This window comes from Xenopus tropicalis, chromosome 7 (assembly GCF_000004195.4).
Source record: "Xenopus tropicalis strain Nigerian chromosome 7, UCB_Xtro_10.0, whole genome shotgun sequence".
Taxonomy (NCBI): domain Eukaryota; kingdom Metazoa; phylum Chordata; class Amphibia; order Anura; family Pipidae; genus Xenopus; species Xenopus tropicalis.
Window position 1 is genome coordinate 95,112,494 of NC_030683.2, and position 18,750 is coordinate 95,131,243.

The window sequence follows — 18,750 nt, forward strand, 5'->3', positions numbered from 1 at the left end:
TACAGCTCATCAGTAAAATGTGACTGAAGTTTATCAGAGCACAAGTCAAATGGCTGTGGCATCCTGGGAAATGAAGAATATGGCTATCCCTATGTGAAATTTCAAAACTAAATATAAAAAAAAAAATCTGTTTGGTGTTTTGAAAACAGATCTCAATCCAGAATTCTGCTGGAGAAGCTCTATTAACTGATGCATTTTGGGGAAAAAAATGTTTCCATGACACTATTCCTTTAACAGCTTTCCTTACTTTAAAAGGCAATATTTTATCTTAGATAATTTCTTGCCAGGCTTATATAATTCATAACCAACTACTGACTTGTAATATAGTCAGGTGCTTAACATTAATGTAATTTCAGTCCCTATAAGTAATGTAATCAACAGAAACCAAGTAGCAGTAAACATATCACTGATGTGGAGGAGTCTATTATATGGAGGGGAGCCTCCAACAAAACCTAACTTTGCCCCAATACCTTATTGTTGTAACAATTGTTATAACCTAATAGCATTGTTACTAGCCTTGAGACCACTGCAGGGCCATTGGATCCCTCTGGCACAGCACGTTGATGATATATTACAAGTACATTTTCAATGAGGGCAGCGGACGTGTTTTTATGACAACAGAAAAGCTTGTTAATCATTTACACTATATTTTTTTTCAATACAGGCCTTTAAAGGAACAAGTAACACCAAAATATGAAAGTGTTTTAAATTAAAATGTAATGTACTGTTGCCCTGCACTGGTAAAACCGGTGTATTTGCTACAGAACGCTCCTATGGTTTATATAAATAAGCTGCTGTGTAGCCATAGGGGCAGCCATTCAAGCTGGAAAAAGGAGAAAAGGCACAGGTTACATAGCAGATAACAAATAAACTCTGTAGAATACAATGGCATTTTATCTGTTATCTGTTAAATAACCTGTGCCTTTTCTCATTCGAATGGCTGCCCCCAAGGCTACACAGCAGCTTTGCTTATATAAACTATAATAGTCTTTCTGAGGCAAACACCCCAGTTATACCAGTGCAGGATAACAGTGCATTATATTGTAATTACTTTAATACGCTTTCATATTTTGATGTTACTGTTCCTTTAAGGTGTAGCACAAATTGCTCAGCTAATGCCAGAGCATGTTAGCAATTGCCAAGGCATGCTGAGCTACACAGATGTAAAGTGCAGACACCGATTGCACTGCATTTTTCACATATACATCATAGCTGCACTCCCTCACCTATGTTTTGAGCTTTATCCAAATTTTCAGAGGGGTTATAAAATGTCATGTCCTCCTGTGACTTCTCATGAGCAGTGTAGGAATCACATGACCAGGTCCACATACTTCTGATGCAGACAGGTCATTGGGCAGCAACCTAGTAAACTGCAAAATATATTCAACTCTCATCAAGTGGGGCGCCGCGTATTTCGGGGAGATTTGTCGCGGGCGACTAGTCTCCCCATGTGCCAGAGTCCTTAGAAAACAAAAGCAAAGACCTGATTAATTGGTAGGGGAAATGCTGGCTATATACGTAAAGACCTGCTCATTTAGCCGAGAGTGGATCATTCCCCGCTATGACCACCTAATCGGACAGGTCTGGATCAGTCTGATACCACCCAACCACCCCTATTTCCCTGGAAGTTACACAATTTTTAGCTCCCACCCCTTGGCTCCCATTGCTACCAAGCATTTCCTGGGTTTGCACTTACACAATATTTAGCATTTTTTGAAATTTTCCAGAATCTCAGCCATTTGAAGTGGACACCTCTGCTGATCCGATCACAACAGTACGGATCCAGGTTGTCAGGGTGAGGACCACCTCATCAAACTGATGCAGTCCTTGATCCAACGGGAAAATCTAACCTGCCTCATTGACATCTGGCAGGTTTTTGGGCAGATATCGACAGTCTACATTTGCCCGTGTATGCCACCTTAACTGTATTGATGCACCTTAGCACCTTGTTCGTAGACAAACCCAATGTGTTAAAAGATAAAACCACAGATGACAATATGCCTGAGTGTACTACACATTGTTTTCAGACAATTACAAACTATTGTTTGGCAATAGTTTACTTAAAGGTAATCAAACACCTTTGAGGGAAAGTTCCTAAATGTTCCACTTTTTGCTGGGACAAAAGGTTTTACAGTCACAAAAGTCCCAGAGGAACACCGAGGCCAGTTATTCAGCAATGCAAGATAATTAAACCCTGCTAATGAGAAAGCACAAGCAGCAGCAGGAAATTTGCCATGCAGGAGTTAGAGGAAAGGTAAATAGCAGGACTCCATTGCTCGGTTTCAGTCTCCCTGTATCCACAGCAACAAGCTCAATTCTGGATATGAGGGGAAGATAGCAAAAGACATATAAATCAGAAAGCGCTACACTTAGCTCCTGTGCATGGCATGGGTGTATTTACGCATGGCGTGGGTCCTAATAAGAATGAATTGCAGTCTTGCCTTTTTATCCGTCATACTCTAGCCACGCCTCCAAACTTCTAATCATCGGATTTAGGGATTTAAAAGAGAACATTAAGGCAGCAATTATGTTGCAAATGTATGTAGAAGGTCCACCCTTACTCCATTTGCCATAAACCTCAGGGCTCGCTGAGAAGAAGGGACAGGTCAAGCATTTTGATCTCAGCCAGTTTCTTTTTAATCAAACTAAATTCAGTGAAACAGAATTTATTTACCGTGCAAATTTAGAGGAAAAATGGTGCTATGGGTCATTGCAATTTTTCCTCTCTTTATAGAAGATAAAGTGCCATTCCAGTGTTGAAGATTACCATTTTGTCCAAATACATTGCCATCCTCCAGTGAGTTTAGTGCTTTAAGCATTTTTAGCAAGCAAAAGAACCCTAGAACTAGGGGGCACAACATGAAATAGGAAAAAGGTAACACAAAAAACAGCTCCAGCGAGGATGACTGTTAGACGGATAAGCCTTCCTCATATGTGCTAGGGCAGGGGTGACCAGACTTTGTCACCCTGTGAGCTACTCTTGCCACCTGGCCTCTGTCATAAGATCTACCACAGTTAAAATAGTGCAACGTCTATCATTTGGCGCAATAACAAGAAAAAAATATCAATCGATGTTTAACAAATACACATAGCAATATATAAATGCAGGGCCAAATTCACATTTAATGTGAAAGGATTGTAGTAGTTTTTACTTTCCTTCTTCATTGCCCACTTTGTAGTCTGACAACAAATATATGTAGTCTGGGAACAAATATATACAGCAGCCCAGTGGGAACAATTTTCTATACTGGGATGAAACAACAAAGATGAAAAAACTCAAGCTTGGAGCTGCTTTAGGAAGTCCTACTTTTGCAGCAACCTGTTGAACTGGGGCATTTGGCCATCTGTCCTATCTAGCCATCTGTCTTGCTACTTGACAGAGCCCATGGCAGATGGCACTGCTGAAACTTCCTATACCTCAGCAGAGCTTGCAGTATACCATAGTCACCTAGACAGTGCCAGATCCCCCTGTTGCTTATGTAGCTTGTATCAGCTGGAGCAAGAGGTGACCCAAATCTGGTCCATAATGTCTGCCCCTCCCACAAGCAACAATACGAAAACCCTTCCATCATCACCCAAACAAGGGTGTGGTATTCACAAATGTGCACACACACATAGCAGGAGTGAGTACAGACTGGAGGAGAAATATTCCTATAGTATGGAAGAAACAGTGCATGTATAGCTGCCTTTAACACCCCCATTTAACGCTCCATTCAAGCATTACATTTTACACCTCACTGTTTAATCTGCAGAGAATCAGAACTGTTCTGTTGCTGGCAGTAGAACTAAAATTGGCCTACAGCCCTAAGTTTACAAAATTTAGCCTTAATAAATGTAGGGTTGTTGGGAAAGTAAAAACAAATACAATGCTGATGGATTTTGTGCATCCTGAGGAAGGAATCCCACTTTCCTTACTGTAATCTTCATAATTAAGCAGGTTGCAAATATTTTTATACAGATATATTTATAAAGCAGCATTTTGAAAGGCTGTCTTGATCTAACAAAAAAACCACAGAAATGAAGCAACCATCTTCATCAAAACATATGAAGGTGACAAATTTTGCAGCCACCAAGAGAAAAAAAACACTTGACCTGAAGCCTAATAACAGTGACTGTACTGCTAACTGTTCAGCAAAGTTCAACAATAGAAATTATGTGTGGCTTTTCCTGCTTACTAAAAATACAAGTGTATTCCCATGTCAGAGATTATATTGCTCTATGAAGGCAAAAAGGTATTTTAGTCATTTCATGATAAAATTATCCCCATGGGTTTATTTTTATTGGAGTATCTCCCACAATGCATGTTAGGTGAGCTTTACTGACTTACCAATGCCCATATGATCTGCTTAAAGGGGATCGGTCACCCTAATCAAAGATTCCAAATTATTTTATATTGTGTTTGTCAAGCAAAATAAACAATACTTAGCTATATTAAATTATATTTAAATAATATATTTAAATCAGATTTCTTCCAGTCTTGGAATTCACAACCACAGCAAGTAGGCAGGTGAACATGGTTATTAAGACAAGCATTGTATTATCCCCAGATCTTGTGTATGGACCAGAATGGGGGACCTGATGCCCAAAACCATGCACTGGCTGTTCAGTTATGAGGGAAATGTAAGAAGTGCAGTGACAACTAGGAAGAGCAGTGAAAGTAATTTCCAGCCCTGCCTTAGGCATTAGTATGAATTTTAATTAAAAAAAAAATGTAATTGGGGTTCATTTTTTTTTAAAGAAGGGCTCTACCAACAGGTGATCACACACATATGCATGCCTTTTAGCAAATTAAATGAATGATAAAATCCAAAAAAAGTTTTACAACGCCCCTGGAATTTTTTTCATAGTGCACAGCACATTGGGTTGTCTTTTGAGCTGTTCTGGAAACATGCTGCAGCAGCAACGTAACAGTAAGAAATCAATAGATAACAATGATGAGAGTATATGGTAATGGCAATTAAACGCCTAATATAATTGCATCCTCTTAGGCTGATGGCCCACGGAGCAAGCTAGTCGCCTGCGACAGATCTCAGCTACAGTGGGCGATTAAGTTTCCTTCTGCTAGCAAATTCGGAAAGTCAAAATGATGTGTGGGCCTGTTACCAGTGAAAAGGCATTTTGGAGCAGTTAATCGCCCACGGTAGCCGAGATCTATCGCGGGCGACTAACCCGCGGTAGCAGAGATCTAAGGTGTTCCTTGATCAATATCAAATACGCTAGTATTTCTTATCTTACTCCTATTTATTTGACTTTGCCCCTTTAAATATAAAATTTAGTTTAAGTCCTATTCATATGGCTTATGGTGGCCAAAAGTGTATACTGTCCCTCTGGAGAAAAATGATGCCCTTTTGGTACTGATAATTAAACCTATGCTGGGAGAGACTTACTGTAAAACAGAAGTGCTTCTCCAGAAAGGCAGCTAGGACGCTGCACTGATGCATACTTTTTAAACTCATATTTACATCCTGGCTTAGATCGTGATCATACAGCCTATAAAACTCAGGGTTATAATTACCAATTGCTGTTATTAAAAGCGAATGAAGTTGTCTGCTCCTGCCAAGAGAAGGAGATTTGTTACACAGCCGCGCTCTCCACATAATGGTGAAGAAGGAAATCAAGGAGTTTCAATTACAAAACTGCCAGCACAAATCTTAGAACCGTAGCTCTTAACTACACATGGAAATTCAGCCTAGGGAAATAGCCCGCCCCAGACCCGATCATCAGATGTCTGTGCATTAATAAAGGATATTGCTGTAAAAGAGATGCTTTCATCTTTTTTTTTTGTTTGGGGGGGGGGGGGGGGATATCAGCAGTCAGATATAAAGAGCTCTTTGGTTTAAACAAGATGCTCCAATGGCTCTTATGTATTTATGTATAAACTGCCTTCTTACATCCTGCATAACAGGAGTAACAGCTCCTTAATAGAAATCATAGCATGCACTGACAAAAATGTAATGTACATAAAGTTATGTACATAATGTACATAACACACAATCAGACATGAATGGAAGACAAGGTACCTTGATATTACATTGTGCCTACACAGGATTTACCTTTTTTTTTTTTTTTTTTTGCATATGTTCATAGTTGTGTTGACTGTCCACATTTCAGGTCTGTATACATGTTTATACAAGTATACATTAATAGTGATCATCAGTAAAACAAGACTGTTATAATAAATTCTATGAACAATGTCTAAATGAAGCAAACACTATAGTAGCTGCCATTCAAAATGCTAACAAGAAAAGGAATATTCTGTGTATACAATAAGCTGATCCACTATCAGGGCCATAACTACAAAGAAAGCAAACCCTGCAACCTGCAAGGAGGCCCAGGAGTGTTAAGAGTAATGAGCAAATTTCCACATACTTAATTTTCTGTGGGGCCCAGTAACCTCTATTTATGCTGCTGTCCACTATTCTGCAGTTGCACCATACTGCAAGTATGGCAGATTATTCTTCATTTACTTATGTAGCACCAACATATTCTGCAGCATTTTACAGAGCTTATACATCATTCACATCAGTGTCTTCCCCAGGGGAGCTTACAATCTTATATCCCTATTGCATTTACACACAGACGATAGTCATTTTTTTTTTTAGAAACTAAATGACCCTATACCTGTATGTATGTTTTTGGATGCAGGTAAAAAAAAAAAAAAACATCTACTTGGAGACAGTGCTCTAGCTGGAATTGCACCTAGAATCACAGCTTTCTTGCACAAGTTTTATTTAAACAGAAAAGTTGAGGCAACAAGTAGGATTTGTGGACACCAAATACCTGCAATACATTCTAATCATAATGAGATATTGTTAGTGGCAGCAGAGAAACAGTGCAGCACAAAAACCCACCAGAGGGATGTCTTCTAAAGGTGGCCACACACGTGGCGATCTGACGATGTTTCGTGTGACCATCGGTCGCACGAAACACCGTCAGATCCGCCACACACCGTCAGGGCTGAAACAGCAGATAAGGAGGTAGAAACAAAAGGATTTCTACCTCCTTCTGCCGATTCAGCCCTGACGGCAGATTTTGGTCAGGCGCCTTCTATGGTGCCCGATCAAAATTTTTTAACCGGTCCGATTGGCGAGTCGACCGATATCAGCAGCTTCCTGCGATATCGGTCGACTCGCCGACATGCCATACACGCACCGAATATCGCACGAAACCAGGTTTCGTACGATAGTATCGGTGCGTCAATGGCCAGCTTTACCCTGTGTAGTGCAACTTGTGGACTTAACTCTCAGTGCTGGCACGGAAACAACATGCCATAAAAACCCTAATTAAACCTGCAATGATGGGGCTTAGAAAATGCTCATATTATCATTCTAGTCATTTTTTATTTAAACCACAAAAGAACATGGTATAAGAATATGACAAATAATTATCCTTCTGCCCTTGCTGGTTTCTGCTCTTTCCATAGAGCATAATTCAAATACATGCTGATTTCTATCAAACTCAGCTTCCTATTGCTCTACAGTATCTGCATGTAAAGAGTAATGATTGCTCATCTCCCCTAAAGGATATTTCAGTTCAAGCCAGTTCAGACTGCTTCAGTTGCGAGGCATCCAATATAAATGAGCAAAGAACAGGCAGAAGCCTTCCCAGCTGGGCTGTCATTCTCCCTGACAGGTGCAGTACTGATAGAAACTTGTATGAAGTCTCTCTGAAGCTTACCTTGGCATGTCCGCATTGTATTATATTGTCTGGAAGCTTTTGTATTAAACTGGTTATTTCAATAAGTGCATGGATGTGGCTTTTCTTAGCTACTTATTAACAGACTGATTCTCAGGCTAGTGTCACACTGGGCAATTAACTGTGCAAAATTAACCCTCTTAGTGATTAAACAGAACAAATGAGACTGAATGGACCTATTAAAAGGTAGCCATACACAGAACAATGTTGGGGGGGGGGGGGGGGGGGGGGGGCAGTATCTTGGATGTAAAGGCCCCTGAACAACAAGTATCTAAGCATTGCTCCTGCCCTTGTTTTATCCAACAATAAGCTGCAGGCCTTGGTGTTGATCACTACACAATTTGGCCACACAGCACAGATCAATTTGGCAGATGGTCTGAGCAAGTGAAAAACAAAGGAAGCGACAGGGCCGTGAAACTGTCACAAATTGGAGTCAAACTTAAACATATGGTCAGTTAGCAAACAGGGATTTGGCTAAAGAATGAGTTCTCTACAAAAAAAAAAAAAAAAAAATCGGAAATAAAAACGTGTTGCCTTCAGTCCACCACAAGTAAGACTAATGATTCAGCAGAATATGAAAAGGAATCCTCGATTTAGTCAAAATGCTAAACCAAATATATGCATTTACGATAGAAATGCACAAAGCGCTTAGTTTTTTTGTTTCTATGGAATATAATCTGATCCCTAAACTGACCCCTCAGATGTGGGTGCTACTTGTGTAAACTGTATCATCAGTGCCAAAATGTGGCACCTGGTGCCATGCACCTTAGGGTCGTGTAACACTGAAGGTATTTTATATGCAGTTGAGCAGAATACAAAAATCCTGCAAAAAACTGCTGCCATTAATCCAGGTGCTGCATTTGTTTCAATTCAGTCCCACTCCCTTCATGTGAACATTAAACCACTGCTGAGGTAATTAACCTTGTGCAGTCAGAAAACATTTTAAATTGCAATCTGAAGAGCTACCAATAAATAAAAATTTTTAAGAAAGTTAATTTTCAGGTGAACTGCCCCTTTAAAATGTGTCAAACCAGTCACAGTAGAATAAACAAACATTTCAGTTATCATACTGGTAGACAAGCATGTTTCTATGTAGCTAATGTTGCTTCACTTTATTTACAGAAGCTTGTAATTGGTATCAATATCCAAATGGCCTAAGGGAAGAGATGAACATAAATCCTCTCACCAGCCAGTTAGCAACGTTTACTCATACCAAGAGCTGCAGACATTGCAACACAACATTTGTGCTACTACACTTACACATTTTCAGAAATAATGCCTTTGAATGTCTGCATTTCATGAAAAATCCACACAATTACTAAGCAACACGGCAATGCTCACAAAAAAGTTGATAAAGCGCTCAGTGTGACAAACTGGTTCATAGAGGAAACCTCAAACTGACAAAATATCCAATTTTACATCCTTTATATTCTCTCTTCTATAAATGTTCCCTAAGAAAACTAAAACCTACTTAGAAACTGGGTGCCTTCTGTGTTGAGGTGTAGGTGGGGTTTGCACAGGTAGTTCTGCACTTAGCTGCTTATTTGTTCATTCATATAGGTGGAAGCTTGCCATGTGAACATCAGAACAAGAAAAAAAAAAATATCTGCAGGTTCCAGTGAAACCACGGCTGGCAAAACAATGATAAAAATGACAAAATGTTGCTCAGCTTTAGCGAAGAATTTCTTCTGAATTCAAAACCGCTCATACACAGGAATGCCCTTGTTTTACATACAGCATCCAGTTCTCTAAAAGCCATACCTTTCTTTAAGGGTCATGTCAACCCAAAAAAATTATTTTGTGCCTAAAAAAAAAAAAACTAAAACAAAACACACAACACAATTCTAAACAACTTGAATTTTTGGAAATTTTAAAAGTTATTTCTAAATGTAATTGCTATTAAAGGCAGTATTTGCTTATTTCCTAGTTAAGACTGTTTATACAATGTTGCAAAAGCCAGTCTCCTCTGTCAATCTGCTGGCATGTCTTACATTCTTTCACAAGCCAGAGCCACCAGGGCAGAGAATAGAAAAGGGCAGACTAACACTGCTTTTAGTTGCAATTATATAAATAACAAAAACTATTACATATTTATAATGAACGTGTATTGCAAAGTTGCGTAGAATTATGTTCAATTTAAAGCATTTGGAACATTTCAGCTATTTGAAAACTAAACAAAATTTACTAGCTAAGCCGTGCCTTCTCAAGTAAAATCTCTTATTTTTCTAGACAATGTTTATAACATTAAAGGAGAAGGAAAGTTAATATCACTGGGGTGCCAAAAGCTAGGAACCCCCACAGTGACTGCATTTACTTACTCTGGGCCCTTGCCAGGGGCTCTTCTCAGCGAACATCAGAGAGTGATCCTCATCTTCCACTTCGTCTTTATTCACTACCCCAGGGCCAATGCATGCTCAGTAGAGTGAAAAAAATACAGCTTTTTTGTTACAGTTCGGTTTTTTACTTTACTGCACATGTGCACCCACACAAGAAGCTGGAGCACTGGTCTGGGGTATCAGGTGAGTAATTAAACCACTGGGGGGAGCTAACTTTTGATACCCTCAATGATTTCAAACTTTCCTTCTAACCCTTAATAAGTATTTAGCAGCTTAAGAGGGTATTTTAGATATTCTGGACAGTGATGTAATGGCCCAACCCTATGACTGCAAGCTCAGTTGAGCAGGGCCCTCTTTAACTTCTGTATCTTTTAGTATTTAAATATTTGATGTATACAACCTTCTATTGTATGGCACTGCAGAGTATGTGGACATAATACTAATACAGGTATCGGACCCCTTATCCGGAAACCCGTTATCCAGAAAGCTCCGAATTACGGAAAGCCCGTCTCCCATAGACTCCATTATAATCAAATAATTCAGAATTGTAAAACTAATTTCCTTTTTCTATGTAGAAATAAAACGGTACCTTGGAATTGATCCCAACTAAGATTTAAATAATCCTTATTGGATGCAAAACAATCCTATTGGGTTTAATTAATGTTTTATTGATTTTTTAGTAGACTTAAGGTGTTGAGATCCAAATTACGGAAAGACCCCTTATCCGGAATACCCTTGGTCCCGAGCATTCTGGATAATGGGTCCTATACCTGTAATAATAACAAAATACCTACAGAGTTTTAGTCTGAACACGTGATTTCTCACTTATTACAGACTGACTAATTGCATCAAGGTTAACATTTGAAAAAGAGCCAGACTAGAACATTGCTGAGAATATAGCTGTTGCAGTACACCCATAAAACAAGAGGGAGACGGCTAGACAGAAACAAGCTAGCTGTGTTTGTATAGTCTAGCAAGCAGAAATTGCTTCAAAATAATGAACAACTCAGAGCACTTTAATGAACACTATTCTGCTGCTATGGACACCTTCGCCTTTGTAGAGGAGGAATGGATGGAGACTGACCACTCATACAAAGACTATACATTTATAACAATTGTTATCAGGCAATAACACATATTGCAGAATCATTGTGGTCATCTGCTTGCTGCCTGTGTTCAAGCAAAATGGAGGGAACAGAACTGACTAGCAAAGAGACTAGCAAAGAATTGCCAGGGATTCTGCTGGTGCATGGACAGATGGACAACACCTTACCAAATCATGACAGAGCAGCTACATAAAACAACCACTTTCTAACTTAAAGGACAAGGAAAGGCTAAGTCAAAAGCCAAAATGTTAGGCACCCCCAAGTGACTTTAATCGACTACCTTTTACCCCAGCTGGTGCCCCTGTTAGGAGAAAATTACACCAGCCCGGGGTACCTGTAGCGAGTGCTTCCTCCTTCGGACAGTCGCATGTGCATTAGAGTGAAAAGCCGACTTTATAGTTTAAGTTCGGCTTTTTCACTCTACTGCACATGCGTGCGCACGCGAACCAGGAAGGAGGAAGCACTGCTGCTACCCGGGCTGGTGCTGTCCTCTCTGTACAGGGGCACCAGCCCAGGGTACAAGGTAAGCGATTTAAGTCATTTGGGGGTGCCTAACATTTTGGCATCCCCAAGTGACTTAGCCTTTCCTTCTCCTTTAAGATGAAAAGTAGCACTTACATGCAGACGGAAGTCACTCCTACAGAAAGTGACAAGAGTGGGAGCTATTACTCCTAAAAGTAATCTCTTGACCCGGTCTGTACATAAACACACAGGCTAACAAATATTAGGGCTTAAAGGAGAAAGAAAGGTAAAAACTAAGTAAGCTTTATCAGGAAGGTCTATGTAAATACAGCCATAAGCACTCACAGAAACGCTGTACTGAGTTCTCTGTCAAAAGAAACAGGATTTCTTGACTCTTTGGTTTCCTGTGCCAGAGACACGCAGCTCTCTCCTCTCTCCCCTCCCTCAAGAATGCTAAGAACTCACTCCCCACCCTCTTAGGAATGTGGATCTGAGCCAATCAGCAGGAAGCTTCCTCATATTCTAACTGAGCATGTACACTGGTCTGAGTCTTGGTGCAGGAGTGAGGCATTATGGGAACTTGCTTTACACAGCTCAGCATTTTTTCTTCCTGTTTGGCTTCTGATCATCTGAACGGGAGAAATATGGGGAGACTTAAAGGCACTATTGAGAGAACTGCATCTTGAGATTAACTCTTTATTAGTATTTCCTTCTCTTTTAAACTGGTGAAAACGGCTTTCCAACTAGTTGCTCAACAAGGTCAACAAACTAGTAAAAATTGCCAACAAGTTTTATCAACTAAAGGCAATTGGCTACACGAAGCGAGCAAAACATTTTCTAAAGCAGTAGGTTGTTTTTCTAATAAGCACGTCACTGGGGCTGGAGGCATTTGAGCTTGACTACACTCATGTGTTTCCCACAGCAAATTCCTTCTGATTGTCTGTTCCAAAAAGACAATGTAGGTTAATCTCCTCGTTGCCAACAAAAGTGTTACAATAAACCATGCTAGGCAGGTCAAAGAAATGTATGTTTAAAGAGAAACTATCATAAAAAACAGCAGCTTGGTTTGTGCGTCTGGAAACAATGTACTATGAGTAGGAAAGAACAGAAACTTGGGGGTAAAAAGTATTAATTATGGAAACCGTTTAATTACTTTTGAGCATGAGTGGGGAAATACAGCTTTGAATACACTGAGTAAAATTCAAGAGCAATAACAATAATATTGTGCATCACATTAAAACTTGTTTTGAGCAAATTGTATTCATTACGGTGGGACAAGCAATTTCTGCTGCTTTAAAAAGGTCTTCCAGAGAGCCTAACAGCACCACACTTACAATCCTTAGTGTTAAATGAAATGTTAAATGAACCATTAAGCAATTGTCTCATTAGTGTGATATCCCAATGTCTTGCATAGCAAAGGCAACGGTTATTTTAGGAAAACTATAAAATTGTTAGTTAAAATGTTTTTTTAAACAAGAAAAAAAGTAATCCTCAATAACAAGGGGACATCCCCGGCTTAATCTGGTCAGAATTTGGAAGACTCTTCACTCTATTAAGAGGTGAAACCATTGTAAAGCTACACCTCTCCTTTCCATATAAATCAGTAGGCAGGAGGCACACATTGCTTAATAATGCTTAGAAGTTTTAAAAAGTAACCAGTTACTATCTGCAGAGCAAGCAAGTATAAATAGGAACGCATTAATGTCACGCTTTGATTCTGTCAATTAATTCCAAAAGCAGCATTTGACATTTTGCCAAACAGAAGTGACATGAACACTGTTAAATTGTAGGGCTGGCAAATAAATGTCAGATTATTTGGGGTGTTAAAGTCAATATGAGAACTGAATGTAAAAATCCATGAAAATTCTAATCCCAGTGTAACTTTCCCTCTGCACCACATGCCACACTGAAGCGCATACACTTGGAGTGAACAAAAATCAGCAGGGGGTGGGAGGGGAAGCAATGATAACAAAGGCTCTCCCTTCTGCCCAGTTCCAGAATTATCATGCTCACTTGTGTCTTGTGAGCACAGTCCAAGCTGCTGCTACAGTTCTATACAAGTATTGTTTCTTTTCCGTGGGACACTTTATAGAACTTCCTATAGTGCGACACACAAAATATTGTTTAATAATCATGGTAGTCAGAAGAAGGTGTACGGACTTCACAATTATCATGTTTTAGTGTCCCTGGCTTGGTTTCCCACCTTAGTGCTGCTATTTTTAGAAGACATATCAAAAAAAATATTCTTCCTAATAAGAAAAAACATAATTCTAAGCAACTTTCCGACATGAACTCATCAAAAAAAAATTAGCACTTTAAAAGTTAAGTTTAATTGCTATTGAAAGCAGCAATTGCTTAACTCCTTGTTATGACTTTTGGAACAATGTTGCCAAGGTCAGACTCCTCCAGCAAGACAGGTCTGTCAATCTGCTGGTTTGTGTTACATTGTTTCAAAGCCAGAGCCACTTGTGCAGAAAAAAGGACAGACAAACACTGCTTTCAAATGGGATATATTATGTGAAAAACACTTATTGTGTGTAGACAAGTTTTAGTTGCACAAAAACCCAGTGTAATGCCAAACAGAGCCTCCTGTAGACTCCCAATCCATATTGGGGCTACCGCATAGCCAGTAACAACCAATAACACCCCAGGAAGTTTTTTTTGTGCTTGTGTTGATCTCCAGCTCTTTTTACATTTAAATGTGGCTCATATGTAAAAACGGTTGGGGACCGCTGGTCTAACCTATTAGTCATTCCGCGACTAAAAGGTAGGCCACAAAGTACATAATTGTTCATTTAGTTTGCTCTTGGATCCTGACCTGCGTGCTCAGAAAACTAACTGAACAATTATGTCCCACATGGAACCCCTCTTCAAGTCATATTTCATTAGGAGACTGGTTAATTGCACCATAGCAACCGGACAGCTGCTAGATTTCCAAATTGGTAAATGCTAAGCAATGAGCCACATAATTCAAGAACCTCAAAAAATAAAGACCATTAAAAAAAAAAAAAAAAAAAAAAAAAAAAAATGGTTAAAGCAGGTTTCATATTTCACAGACAGGAAGCAACTGCAGTCTTACCAGCGTCAAAGCCCTTCTTTTTTGCCAATTAGATATCATTGCACTGTCCCTTATGGAATTAAATCTGCATAAACAAAACCAATGCTTTCTTATTTGGTAATTGTGGTTTGTGGCAAATTCAGCAGAATTTCTCTTGTGCCTATAGCACTTTGATTGCCATAAGCAGTGTCTTGTAAGCATTGGCTAGATAAAACCTCAGCCATATGGTTAATATTACATTGGGAGATTTGTGGCTAGTATTTGTAGTTGTTGACAGATTTTTTTTTTCATCGATGAGCTACAAAGCTTTTTATTATCAAACAACAATGCAGACTATGCAAAAAAAAAAAAAAAAAGGGACTACTTACAGCCATTTGTGTACTTTTCTTGCATTTGGAGTGTACCAGATCTGCTCAGCTTCATTTTGCCATATTCCATACCTATTAACAAGTAAGCAGGATGAACAGAGTTGTCTTAGTGATCATGTAAGGATGGTATTCAACTATATATAACTGAAATACATTATAATCATTAAAATGCCACATGCCTATGTAATTAGGATCCATTTCATAAAGCAACATAGGACCTAAGTGTGTATCTAAAATCATGCCACCAAGCAGAAGTGCATTGCTGTCTGTTTTCCAGACAGGAAGTCGATCCATGCAACTAAAATATCAGGAAAATACCATTTTCATTGCAAACAAATTTAAACACATTAAAAATGACAAATTAAAATTAATTGAAATTAAATGGAAAACTCTTTTTATGGGGGAAGATAACAGTGATACTGATAAATGATCTTCTGGCTGCTGTGACTGCTTACCTTTGTGTAAGCTTTAAATGGTATTGGTATTGAGATTAACTGACCCCCTGCATTGTTCACACCTCAGATTCAGGCTGTAAAGGCCGGCACTGTCCACACCTGTAAGGCCTCAAACTGTAAACCCCTGTATTGTTCATCTGTTCACACCTCAGAGTGTAGGAGCAGTACCAGCATTGTGTAACTGTACATAGCACGATACAAACTGTTCATCTTGGGAGTGTTTGTGATCAGTTACTTACATAAATATGATAGGGCAGAATAGGGAAGGAGCCAGGGAAACCTACCTGTGTGCACGTTGCCATACTCTGCCTGCCCTACCTGTGTGTGCGCGCGCGCGCACCATACTCTGCCTGCCCTATTCTACCTGTGAGAGGTGAACCTGGCAGGGGTCTGTTCTGGGAGTTTGTCAGCATTTGAAAATAGTTGTTAGAGGGGTTTAATTATGTTCTGAGGTGGCTGTGCTATCCACTTTTTTACAGATAAGCAAATAGTACTAATATATAGACTTTTCCTAGGCATAACACCTAGAAAACTAGTAAAACCCCCCATAGCGTGTATAACAAAGCATTTAACATTTACATATAAAGCCACGAAGAGTGCAGGTATATGGATGAACGGGAATATAACACATGACAAAAGATACAACATATCCACTTATGTTTGACAGCTATTTACTTTAGCCAATGAACCGAGCAATAGTCGTTATGACACCTTGCATAATGTGCAAGAAAAACCACACATTTTTAAGCAAACTACATCCTTTTGTTGTAAAATCCATTAAGTGAAACCAAAATAAGTACCCTGCAACCTTAACCCCTTCTGCCACTGGTTGGAACCTTGCTGTCACACAATGGTACTGCTTATATCCGGAACACATGAGAACATACAATGCACTGTAGTTGCATTGTTTGCTGATTGAAAGCAGCTGCCTTCTGTTTGTGGGAAAAGCAGTTGCTGTTCAGCGTACAAACAAGATGTACAAACGAAGCATGATGTTACTTGTGTTGAATATATGATATGGAATATAGGTGTCTTAGCAACCACTTTTAGCTTTTCTAACCCACCTATATAGGATGTACCAGTGATATCTAAACTACATTTATGCCGATACTACTCAGTTATAGGTATTTAAATGCTCAGACACTATCACTTTAGACTCCTCTGTTACAGGAAATAGTGATAAGCGAATTTTTTCGCCAGTCATGGATTTGCAGCAAAGCGGGACAGATTCGCTCATCACCAATAGTGGACATACACAGGTTAAAGTTTGAGCCCAACAGCCTATTAATCTATAAGTAAAGGTATGTGATCCTTATCCGGAAACCAGTTACCCAGAAAGCTACAAATTACAGGATGGCCATCTCCCATAGGCTCCATTTTAGTCAAATAATTTGGATTTTTAAAAAGGGGTTTTTCTCTCTGTAACAATAAAACAGTACCTAAAACACAATTAAATTCTTATTAGAAACAAAACAATCCTACTGTTTAGATGATTTTTAGCAGCCTTAAAGGTATGTTGATCCAAATTATGGAAATATCCCTTATCCGGGAATATCTCAGGTCCCAAGCGTTTCTGGATAATAAATCCCATACCTGTATTTATACAAGGAAATGTTCTAGTGAAGACACATACACATGTTGGCAAGGTTGCCAAACAAGTGGATCTTTCTACTTAAGGTGTGCGATATCGAATTGATTGGGATGAGGACCAAATCAACATGCAGATGTACTCCTTGCCCTGATGGGATTTTTAAAACTGTCTGACATCTGGCCGATTTTTGAGCAGTTATCAGTCAGGCAAATCTGTTTGTGATCCCTATACACGGGCTGATAAGGTGACGACTAACAGCAGCTTTGATTGGCCCATGTATCAGAAAATAAACCTAGATTAGAATAATGTGAACAAAGTACTCTTACAAAAAGGACCAATTAGCAGCAGTCTAAGGGCCAAGGCTCATGGGGAGATTAGTGGTCCACAGTTAGGGCTCTGGCACGCAGGGAGATTAGTTGCCCGCAACAAAAATGTAAATCGTCTGTGGGATGGCATGCGCGGCAGCGCGATTTCCCTGAAATCGCAGAAGTTCCCTCCCAAGGCAATTTCCGCGATTTCAGAGAAATTGCGCCGCCGCGTATGCCATCCCACCGGCGATTTACATTTTCGCCGGTGGGATGGCATTTCTGGGAGATTGTTCGCGGGCGACCAATCTCCCCGAAATGCCATCCCACCGGCGAAAATGTAAATCGCCGGTGGGATGGCATACGCGGCGGCGCAATTTCTCTGATTTACATTTTTGTTGCGGGCAACTAATTTCCCCGATTGCCAGAGACCTTAGATCTCAACTACCGCGGGAAACTAATCTTCCTGAAATGCCTTCCCACTGGCAACAGAGTGAATCATAAGGGGGAAGTCATATGCATTGCTTAATTTTTCAAAGTTCCGCAAAATTTCCTGCAGGAGGGGAAAACGAATGCCTGTCCTACCAGCGATACATTTGACATTAGTTGCCCCCATGGGCCATGGCACTTCGAGTGTCCTTGGAGCCAAAGATTAGTCAGGGCCCTGCTTAGCTTATAAGATTATAGATACAGGAAAACATTGGAGTTATCACTCATTATACTATTATTCCAAGACTATCTAGGACAGGGGTAGGGAACCTATGGCTCTGGAGCCATTAGCCTTAGAACACTTAGCCTTAGAACACTTCTTCTATCCGCTGAGCGCAGGCCATGCCTTCCTCCGCATCGCATCCTTGGCACCCACCCTATCTTGCCCCTGTGCTCCGCGGGTAGAAGATGTGTTCTAAGCCTTAGAACGCGTCTTCTATCCGCCGAGCGCAGGCCACGCCCTCCTCTGCATCACATCAGGCATCCTTGGGACCCACCCTACCTTGCCCCACAGCATCTGTGGCCAAACATATTGTATGGCTCTCACGGAATTACATTTTAAAATATGTGGTGTTTATGGCTCTCTCAGCCAAAAAGGTTCCCGACCCCTGATCTAGGACATCAGATAAGGTGAGATAATGGGCGAAAACTGTTTTCCCCTTTTGTTCAGGTCTATCTAGGACAGGAAATAGCTTATTGCAACTCCCATCACCACGGTGTAGATTTAAAATGCCATTTAAATGGGACATATAACTGCCACTAATTTGTAGGCAATAATTAATGGAAACCACAGGAAGATTAGTGCCCTGTGGTTAAATCTCAGCTACCTTGGGTGTCTAATCTCCCCAAAATGCCTTTCCTCCTGCCGGAAACCTTGTGTGACTG

At 39.9% G+C, this 18,750-nt stretch overlaps 1 protein-coding gene across 7 annotated transcripts in view; it reads right to left on the bottom strand.

The window, feature by feature from the left end:
- kazn (kazrin, periplakin interacting protein) overlaps positions 1–18,750 on the bottom strand; it is a 218,017-nt gene that overhangs the window by 69,290 nt on the left and 129,977 nt on the right. For 6 of the 7 annotated variants that reach the window (XM_031904691.1, XM_018095205.2, XM_018095206.2 and 3 more), the window contains 1 exon segment: positions 15,026–15,097. The exons of the other annotated variant lie outside the window; for it this stretch is intronic. In XM_031904691.1, coding sequence (XP_031760551.1) covers positions 15,026–15,097 — 72 coding nt within the window. 7 annotated transcript variants of the gene reach the window in all.